At 50.1% G+C, this 10737-nt stretch overlaps 1 protein-coding gene across 1 annotated transcript; it reads left to right on the top strand.

The window, feature by feature from the left end:
* The first annotated feature begins 988 nt into the window (after nucleotides 1–988).
* FZD5 (frizzled class receptor 5) lies at nucleotides 989–8285 on the top strand. Its single transcript, XM_002812786.6, has 2 exons — nucleotides 989–1644; nucleotides 1915–8285. Exon 2 carries the CDS (start codon nucleotides 2170–2172, stop codon nucleotides 3925–3927), a length of 1758 nt encoding a protein of 585 aa, XP_002812832.1. The 5' UTR covers nucleotides 989–1644; nucleotides 1915–2169; the 3' UTR covers nucleotides 3928–8285.
* The last annotated feature ends 2452 nt before the right edge of the window (nucleotides 8286–10737 follow it).

Genomic DNA, 10737 nt, shown 5'->3' with positions numbered 1-10737 from the left:
TGAACTTGCTTGCCGAAGTCGCCCTTTCTTGGGGGAACTATGATTAGCTCGGTTGCCTTGGCCAAGTCTCAGTCTCGGTTTCTTCACCTGTAGGGAGTACCTGCCTCAGAATTGTTGTAAGGAGTGAGATCTTGTCTTAAGATGTAAACAGGCCGGGCGCGGTGGCTCACACCTGTAATCCCAGCACTTTGGGAGGCCGAGGCGGGTAGATCACGGGGTCAGGAGTTCGAGAACAGCCTTACATGGTGAAACCCCGTCTCTACCAAAAATACAAAAATTAGCCGGGCGTGGTGGCGGGCGCCAGTAATCCCAGCTACTCGGGAGGCTGAGGCAGGAGAATCGCTTGAACCCGGGAGGCGGAGGTTGCAGTGAGCCGAGATCGCGCCACTGAACTCCAGCCTGGGCGACAGAACAACTCGTCTCAAAAAAAAAAAAAAAAGGATGTAACCGATTAACACTTTGTTGGGCACACAGTAAAGGGCTCAGTAAGTATTCTCTCTTCTTTCACACAGTTCCAAGACAGCGCAGAAGGGAGACAGCCACGCCTAAGAATGATTCCTTGAGCAGTTCTTTCAAAGAAGCACTGAACTCTGTAAGGACGCTTAGCTGCAGACAGAAAGGGCAGGGGCCCTGGGAGCAAAGGGGCATAAGCCAGGACGTTACAGGAGCGAGTCCTGCACCCAGGGCTTGGGCAGAGAACTCCGGAGGGACTTCTGGCTAGGGCTTCCCGCCCGGGTTCCCAGAGCGGCATGATTAGCATTCGCCCCGCCCCCATCGCCTCCCGGCCCGCGATTGGTCAGCGCTCCTTGGCTGCCCGCTCCGGGCGGGGCCAGAGGGCGCCGGGGGAAAGGCCGAGCCCGCGGGGCAGTGGGCGGGGACGCACGGAGAGCGTGGCGAGGCAGCCCACCAACCGCGCCCGGGCCTGAGGGGGCGGGGCCGGGGCGGGGCCTCCCGGCGGGCATTAGAAGCAGGTGACCCGGGCGGGGCGGGAGAGGGCAGCCAGCCTGCGGTCGTGAGTACGCTGTGGTCGCCGCCGCGCGCGGTTCCGTGCTCGCCAGAGGTGGGCGAAAGGGTGCCAGAGCGCGGGGGAGGAGCCGAGCAGGGCACGTCCCGAGAGCGTCGCCACCGCCCCCAGGAGTCCACTGGAGCGCGGAGCCCCCTGCAGGGGAGGAGGCGAGCGGCGGGCGGGACGCGGCGGGCGGGACGCGGCGGCCGGCGCTCACCATGCAGTCCCGGCCGGGCCAGCGCCGGCTGCTCGCGGTGCTGTGAGGCGGAGGGGTCCCACGGCCCCCGCCTCCCGCCTTCCTCCCGCCCAGGTGCTGCCAGGCGCGCTCGCCCTCCGTCCGGCTCCCGGCCCCGGGGAGAACGCACGGCCTGCCCCTGCCCGGCTCCGTCTGGATCATGCGGGGGGCTCCCGAGGAGGAGAGGGCGAGTGACCGGCCTGCGCCGCCCCTGTTCTGGGGGCGCCCCCTACTCTGAGTCGCTCCCACCTGCTGCCATGTGCCGCTGCCACGGGTACCCAGCCTGTCGCTAAACTTTTCGGGCGCTAGCCCGGCTGAGTCGCGCTTCTCAGCGGAGTGACCCAGGGACGGAAGACCCAGGCTGGCTGGGGACTGTCTGCTCCTCTCGGCGGGATCCGTGGAGGTGAGAACCTTCCCTTTCTCCCTGTTCTTCTCCCGGTTCCTGTGCCCTTTTCCGGGAAGCTGAGGGTTCTGGTCTCCGGGCACTGCCTGAAGGGCCTAGCTTGGAAAGAGAGGGTGGGGGAGTCAGTAGTTTGGTTACAGGAGGCGGAGCGGGGAGGAAAGGAAAGGGGTTAACTTAAGAGATTTGGAGACGGCTCGCGGGGACCGAACCGTTGACGCCCCTCCAACAGGGAGTGGTTGCAATCTTTCTTCTCCCCCTTCTTTTTTAAAGAGTCCTTTCCCTGGAATCCGAGCCCTAACCGTCTCTCCCCAGCCCTATCCGGCGAGGAGCGGAGCGCTGCCAGAGGAGGCAGCGCCTTCCCGAAGCAGTTTATCTTTGGACGGTTTTCTTTAAAGGAAAAAGCAACCAACAGGTTGCCAGCCCCGGCGCCACACACGAGACGCCGGAGGGAGAAGCCCCGGCCCGGATTCCTCTGCCTGTGTGCGTCCCTCGCGGGCTGCTGGAGGCGAGGGGAGGGAGGGGGCGATGGCTCGGCCTGACCCATCCGCGCCGCCCTCGCTGTTGCTGCTGCTCCTGGCGCAGCTGGTGGGCCGGGCGACCGCCGCGTCCAAGGCCCCGGTGTGCCAGGAAATCACGGTGCCCATGTGCCGCGGCATCGGCTACAACCTGACGCACATGCCCAACCAGTTCAACCACGACACGCAGGACGAGGCGGGCCTGGAGGTGCACCAGTTCTGGCCGCTGGTGGAGATCCAATGCTCGCCGGACCTGCGCTTCTTTCTATGCTCCATGTACACGCCCATCTGTCTGCCCGACTACCACAAGCCGCTGCCGCCCTGCCGCTCGGTGTGCGAGCGCGCCAAGGCCGGCTGCTCGCCGCTGATGCGCCAGTACGGCTTCGCCTGGCCCGAGCGCATGAGCTGCGACCGCCTCCCGGTGCTGGGCCGCGACGCCGAGGTCCTCTGCATGGATTACAACCGCACCGAGGCCACCACGGCGCCCCCCAGGCCTTTCCCAGCCAAGCCCACCCTTCCAGGCCCGCCAGGGGCGCCGGCCTCGGGGGGCGAATGCCCCGCTGGGGGCCCGTCCGTGTGCAAGTGTCGCGAGCCCTTCGTGCCCATTCTGAAGGAGTCACACCCGCTCTACAACAAGGTGCGGACGGGCCAGGTGCCCAACTGCGCGGTACCCTGTTACCAGCCGTCCTTCAGTGCCGACGAGCGCACGTTCGCCACCTTCTGGATAGGCCTGTGGTCGGTGCTGTGCTTCATCTCCACGTCCACCACGGTGGCCACCTTCCTCATCGACATGGAACGCTTCCGCTATCCTGAGCGCCCCATCATCTTCCTGTCAGCCTGCTACCTGTGCGTGTCGCTGGGCTTCCTAGTGCGTCTGGTCGTGGGCCATGCCAGCGTGGCCTGCAGCCGCGAGCACAACCACATCCACTATGAGACCACGGGCCCTGCACTGTGCACCATCGTCTTCCTTCTGGTCTACTTCTTCGGCATGGCCAGCTCCATCTGGTGGGTCATCCTGTCGCTCACCTGGTTCCTGGCCGCCGGCATGAAGTGGGGCAACGAGGCCATCGCGGGCTACGCGCAGTACTTCCACCTGGCTGCGTGGCTCATCCCCAGCGTCAAGTCCATCACGGCACTGGCGCTGAGCTCCGTGGACGGGGACCCAGTGGCCGGCATCTGCTACGTGGGCAACCAGAACCTGAACTCGCTGCGCGGCTTCGTGCTGGGCCCGCTGGTGCTCTACCTGCTGGTGGGCACGCTCTTCCTGCTGGCGGGCTTCGTGTCGCTCTTCCGCATCCGCAGCGTCATCAAGCAGGGCGGCACCAAGACGGACAAGCTGGAGAAACTCATGATCCGCATCGGCATCTTCACGCTGCTCTACACGGTGCCCGCCAGCATTGTGGTGGCCTGCTACCTGTACGAGCAGCACTACCGCGAGAGCTGGGAGGCGGCGCTCACCTGCGCCTGCCCGGGCCCCGACGCCGGCCAGCCGCGCGCCAAGCCCGAGTACTGGGTGCTCATGCTCAAGTACTTCATGTGCCTGGTGGTGGGCATCACGTCGGGCGTCTGGATCTGGTCGGGCAAGACGGTGGAGTCGTGGCGGCGTTTCACCAGCCGCTGCTGCTGCCGCCCGCGGCGCGGCCACAAGAGCGGGGGCGCCATGGCCGCCGGGGACTACCCCGAGGCGAGCGCCGCGCTCACAGGCAGGACCGGGCCGCCGGGCCCCGCCGCCACCTACCACAAGCAGGTGTCCCTGTCGCACGTGTAGGAGGCTGCCGCCGAGGGACCCGGCCGGAGAGCTGAGGGGAGGAGGGCGTTTTGTTTGGTAGTTTTGCCAAGGTCACTTCCGTTTACCTTCATGGTGCTGTTGCCCCCTCCCGCGGCGACTTGGAGAGAGGGAAGAGGGGCGTTTTCGAGGAAGAACCTGTCCCAGGTCTTCTCCAAGGGGCCCAGCTCACGTGTATTCTATTTTGCGTTTCTTACTGCCTTCTTTATGGGAACACTCTTTTTAATTTATATGTATTTTTCTTAATTTGTAACTTTGTTGCATTTTGGCAACAATTTACCTTTGCTTTGGGGGCTTTACAATCCTAAGGTTGGCGCTGTAATGAAGTTCCACTTGGTTCAGGTTTCTTTGAACTGTGTGGTCTCAATTGGGAAAATGTATTTCCTATACGTGTGTCTTTAAAAAAAAATGTGAACAGTGAACGTTTCGGTTGCTGTGACTGGGAAGTTGTTGGGTGTGCTTTTTCAGCCAGCTTCTCCTTCCACTGCTTAAAGTGTCCATGATTCTTTCATGTGAGCTGCAGTTTATAGCCCCAGGTCATACCTAGGAGGGGAGCATAATGTGCTTAGGGCCTCCCCAAAGTGACAAGGTTAGGGAGTGCTTAGCGATTTTGTGTTCAGCCTTTGTTTATAGAGGGAGGTTCAGTTTCTTTTCTGTAGTGCTTGTAATAATTCTCACTCCTAACAGCACCATCGTCGTGTCTTGAATAAGTTAGAGGTAGCATTATAGAGGATCTGGCATAAATATTTGCAGTAGTGAGAGCCTAAGCGATGGTGATTGGTGGAGCTTGAATTTTAGGCTGGTGAGATGGCAGCTTTGTGCCTGAGAGGTAGTGGGTGGTTCTTAGACTTCAGTGATTCCTTTTTTTTTTTTTTTTAAAGGAACTTGTGTTATAATTTTGGTAAAAATATAAACCCACTCCCTCTGGACAGTACTTAGCGATAGTTGCTAAAGGGGGCTCCTTTTTAAATGTAAGGACTGAAATGGATATACTTCTAATAATTAAAGTAAATTTCCAACACTTATTTGCTCCACCCCCTCACCCCTCCCCCCTTTATCATGTTAAACAGCCTTTTTGCTTTTCTTATTCCTCCTCTCCTGGAGAGCTGTGATTAGAAACCACACCCACCCTTGAATGAAGTGCTTGAACTGGGGGAGGGAGGCTGGCTACCTGTGAACAAACGTTGGCCCAAATAAGGGAAAATAAGTGTCCCTGGACTTTGGTCTAGTTTATAGCCAGATATTCCAAGAGCAGCAAGACGTTGCTCTCTGCCGTCTCTGAAAACAAAAGACGCATAACATGCTTGCACAACCTTTTAAAATATAGATCAGTATAGTGCTACCTCTATAGTTTAATTCTTGTTCTGAGAAAGCCTGTATATTGATGATCACACACACACACTTTGCAATAAGAGAATTTGGTTTGCTTTAATCTGTTTAACTATTCCTTCATTCATTATGAACGCTTATATTGATGAACACACACACAGAGGTTTCTTTGCTATTAGAAAATTCTGTTTGCTTTCCCAATCTGTTTAAGCATTCATTCATGAAGAGTGTGGGGCCATTACTGGGGAAGGGGGGGTGGCAGTGCCTCAGCCAGCAAAATACCAATGACCAGGATTGGGCACTAAATTTAGGAAGCTAAAATGGCCAGAGCGATTAACATTTGAGAAAGTCCTGTCTAGGAAAACAGCTGGAGTGTAGGCATTTGTAATTCACTTATACCAAAGTTGGAAAAGTAAAATTTAAGCCTAGGTCAATTTTTACTTCATGGATGTTAAATAGACAAATGCATAGTTCCCAGGGGGAATTTAAACGCTTTACTGGTGGGAAGAAACCTAGTATTAAAGTTTTAGGACTCTCAAAAATTTCACATTTATTAAAATCCACTGCTCTTACCCAATTTATCCTCTGAATTAAAATTTCAGTGGATTCTACAAAACCTCATACAAATAGCTACAGAACTTTGTGCCTATTTTATTCCTCTATTTATTCTTCTAGGAAGAAGCCTCTTCCTAGAATCTTGAAATAGATCCCTTGACTGAATGCCAATTCCTCTCCTGTTTTTCAAATGAGAGAATCTTTTCTGATCACCTTGACCTTTTCCCTCATTTCATATGTCTTCCCAGAAAGTAGACAGACTGCTCTGCTGCCTTCAGTCACTGTGCCTCATTTGGGTTGTCCCTCCTTCTTTGTGGAGAAATCTAGAAATGATGCACAGTGTATCCAAAAGTTGTGAGATGAAGTGGATGAAAGTGATTTAACTCATTTTTAGAATTTGTTTTTTTTCGTTTTAGCAACATGCTGAACAACTAACTTACTTTAAAAATAAGCCAGTTAAAGGACGCTAAGCCCAAGTGGGGGGGCAATATTAGTCAGGATCTTTGGGGTCTAATTCCAGACCAACTTTCAGAGGCACTTCTTTGTCTCTGTTCTCACCTCTGCTGTCCCTCTCTTCCCTTATCCCCTAAGAGAGACAAAGATAAAAGCCCACCTGCATCTCTAAGTCTTACTGAGATCAGCCACTCCAGGGGAGAGAAACTGGATCTACTTACGGCCACCCCATTTCCATCCATATACTTACTTCCCCCAATTTGCATGTGATTATGGAAACAAGTCATGCTCATGAAAACAACTGTAAAATAAAAGGTTATGGAGTAGTTCAGCAACTTCTTCACAGCCAGCTTTGTGGAGCTGGGGAGGACTTAGGGCCCATTGGAGTCTCTTATGTGTACAGCTTCAGGGCTGTCCCTTTCAGTTTGATTTTAAGCAATGCCTCACTTCATAGCTTAGAGGGTGAGGATTCCATTCAGGTAGGTTGTCTAAAGGAACTAATGGGACCTCTCAGTGAATCAGCTGACCAGATTTTAGGAAATCTTTTTAATTTCTATGATTTCCCTTCTCACATTTTGAAATGGTAAAATTGACTGGAAATAATTTTTCTTGGTGCCTTATTGGTTTATCCTTGCAAACCTTTGTCATATTTTCTCACGACCATTGCCAGTGACCAAGGCCCATGTGTGTGTTGTGTGTAATTGTGCGCGTGTACAAGCTTAAATAATGTGCCGACAGCACTGTTTCAAAGTTGGTATTCATTAGGCTGTTTCCTCCTGGGCTGGAGCTGCACTAATCCTGACACCGGCTGCCAGGAGAAAACCTCATGGATCACACACCAAACCTTAATAACAGCATCCGTGACCTGCACTCTCCAGTACAGAATGGGAACCCCAGAGCTAGGAAATGTAGTTGTATATTTTAATGAACTGCTACCCCAGCCAAAGAAGCTTCTTTCACTTTTGTGCTCTACAGAAAGCCCAAGGGGGATAGGAGGGACAAAGCTTTGAATAACTGCTTTCTAACACTAAATGTGGCCAACAGGACAGAGCACATCACACATATAGGCAGGTGTGAGGGACAGTGGCTAAGAATTGCCTGCTCCCTCTGCATGCTCTTTTTTGTTTCCAAAGTCCAATCAAGTGATCCTGGGAAAGAAATCTGTCTGGATTGGGGAGGGTGGTTCTGAAAGAACTGTCAAGACATTAAAGAAGGGTGAAGAGTAGGCAGAATATAAGTAGCTAACCTGAGTCAAGACTCTCAAAAGCTAGCAGCCTGATGACAATAGGATTTATTTCAGCCAGGATAATGTCTGTCTGTGAGTGCATCATTTTAAGACAGTATGACTTCATGTTGTTACAAACTATGTATAGTATGTATGTTTTGTGGGTTGTATATATACATAATATATATTATATATATATATATGAGAGATTTGGTGACTTTTGATACGGGTTTGGTGCAGGTGAATTTATTACTGAGCCAAATGAGGCACATACCGAGTCAGTAGTTCAAGTCCAGGGCATTCGATACTTTTTATGATTTCCATATATGTATAGTGCCTATCCCATGCTGTAGTCACTGTCATGTTAAATCCAGAAGTTACACCAGAGCCAGCGATACTTTATTTGTAGACAATCAATTTGAATCCATATGTTATTACTGGCAGATGATACATGATTACAGTTCTGAATCTGTAACACTTACAAAAGGAAACCCAGAGCAGCTTGATGAGTTTTTGTTTCTGCTTTGTTCCTGGGAGTCAGTAGAAACAGCAGTTGTATGTGGTTATGTTAGTCTCAAGATACTTAATTTGTTGACCTTACTTCAGAAAAATTTTGTATGTATTATATTTGTGGGAAGGTAAAATAATCGTTTGAGATTTTTATCAAATATGAAGATTAGTTATTTATGAAAAACAAAGAAATGTCTATTTTTCTTTGTTCCCAATTAATGTAGATAAATTTTAAAATGCATTAAAGTAATGGTAAAGACAATAAAAAGATGCTGTAGAAGTCTTTTTCTCCTCATGTTTTTATAGAGGGACACTGCTTTCTAAGAGTATTTGAGGAGATAATACGGATTCTAACTTCATAATCAGGTTTTTCAGATGTACTTAAAATATAAGCAGCAAAAAGTTTATTAGTAAGTAAAATCAAGCAAATTCCAATCACCAGAAACAGAACTAGTTAAGAAACATGTTTTACTTGAATATATTTCCTAGGTCTCACTCCTGCCGATCCTGTGATTGTCTCATGAGTCACTTGATGAAGGCAGATACGTGGAAGAACAGAGACTTTTCCTGAGATTGCGTTCTATTTTATAAACCCTCCATTTACACTGAACCAATCTGATTAGAGATGATGCTGTTTTGTGCGTCCGGTTGGAGGGCAGGAACTCCCAAAACTTTATCATCCAGCAGTTGGATCTGCAACTTGGTATTGCGCTCTAAATACAAGTCAGGGAGCCCAGAAGACAGTGAAACTGACTGAGCTGGCTCTTCCCTGTTATCTGGACAGATGCTTAGTAAGCCTGAGATACTATTGTCGGACCACCTACTGATGCTGCTTTGGCAAAATGCAGATTAGCCACCATCTACCAAACACCACCTCATTTTAATGCCTGGGATGTCAGTGTTCTCCACTAATGCTCTGAGACATAAGTATGTGGGAGAACATGGGTAATTAGCTTAAAATATTTGTAGGAGACAACATAAATCCAGTAAGAAGTTAGTTAGCAATATGAGAGTGTGTATGTAATTCAATGTCAAGGTGAGCACTAGGAGCTTTATTAGATTGATGCATAAGGTAGTTAGGAGAGGCAGACTAGAAAATATAGTTGAGTTGAATCCTAAGAGAAGAGCAACTGTACCTTACATGTCCGGGACATGGTAGTTAGCACATCTTCCCCGTGCTTTCTTGTCACTCATTTTTCCCCATTGGAAAAGGGGGCAAAGGGCAAAGTCACAAGCTGGAACAGAGAGAGGGACTGTTGGGCTTAGAAGGTTGCAGAAATAGGCTGGGCGCGGTGGCTCATGCCTGTAATCCCAGCACTCTGGGAGGCCAAGGTGGGCAGATCACCTGAAGTTGGGAGTTTGAGACCAACCTGACCAACATGGAGAAACCCTGTTTCTACTAAAATTAGCCAGGCCTGGTGGCACATGCCTGTAATCCCAGGTACTCGGGAGGCTGAGGCAGGAGAATCATTTGAACCTGGGAGTCGGAGGTTGCGGTGAGCCAAGATCACGCCATTGCACTCCAATCTGGGCAATAAGAGTGAAACTCTGTCTCAAAAAAAAAAAAAAAAAAAAGAAGGTTGCAGAAATAGGTGGGCCCAGGGTAATACTGGTAACAATGGTTCTTTTAGTGATTTAGTTACACAGCTCATTAGCTTGTCTATGGATGGTAACAGGGTTGAGAGGCAGAGTGGTTATGGGCATGGATTTGGGAGCCAGACTTATTAGGAATTAAAATCACAGCTCTACCACTTATGTGCCATGTGATCCTGGACACAACCTCTGGGTATTTCAGTTTTCTCATTTGTGAAAAGGGAGACTTATATTTTAGGGTTAAAAAGATTTAAAGGATTGACTCAGATTAAGGCAAAGTTAAGGTAAGTAAAACAATGGGGAAGCCGCTGTTCAGACATGGAATGAAAGGAGATGGAGAGATTAGGTTTTCAAATTTGTATTTGCGTAAGAATCATTTGAGGTTCATGTTAAAAATGTCAGTTCCCAGATCTCAGCCCCAGGAATTGAGATTCAGTAGCTCTGGGGCGCAATAAGCTATTTTTTTTAAAAAAATAAGCTTTTAATTTTGGAATAGTTTTAGATTTACCTAAAGTTGCCAAAATCAGTTTCTGTATGCCCCTTATTCATTTCCCAATGTTAACATTTGTTAAAACTAAGCAGTCAGTGTTGGCACATTACTATTAACTGCAGACTTCATCAGATTTTCCACTAATGTTCTTTATCTGTTCCAGGATCCAGTGCAGGACACCACACTGCCTTTAGAGAAGCTTTGTTTTTCACAGGCACTTTCAGCTGATGAGAGGCAGGTGGGTTGGGGACCACATCGTGAGAATCACTGGGACATTTAAAGAACTGGACAAAAATTGCTGCATCCCCAAACTGGGGAGATGAATGCAATTTTAAAGCAGAAGGGAATAAAGTAGTGGAGAGGGTGGATATAGAAGGTTGATTTTAGAGTTAGAGATGGAATCCTCTGCACTAGATGAGGAGGGTTACTTTAAAGAAGGCATCTAATGCCAGAGGAAATAGTAGATTTTGGAAGGTGCAGATGCCACTTAGTCCACAGCCTAGATTGAGGATACATGACTAGGGTTGTGAGCAGGTCAGGAGATCGGGTAAGTGCAGTAAGTTGGGAACAGCTGCTTTGGGGAACACAGGTGGGCTCAAATAGATGATGAAGGGGAATTACAAGAGGCCTGTTAGTC

This window comes from Pongo abelii, chromosome 11 (assembly GCF_028885655.2).
Source record: "Pongo abelii isolate AG06213 chromosome 11, NHGRI_mPonAbe1-v2.0_pri, whole genome shotgun sequence".
Taxonomy (NCBI): Eukaryota; Metazoa; Chordata; class Mammalia; order Primates; family Hominidae; genus Pongo; species Pongo abelii.
Note: the sequence above shows the minus strand (reverse complement) of the source record. Positions and strands in the feature narration are given on the sequence as shown.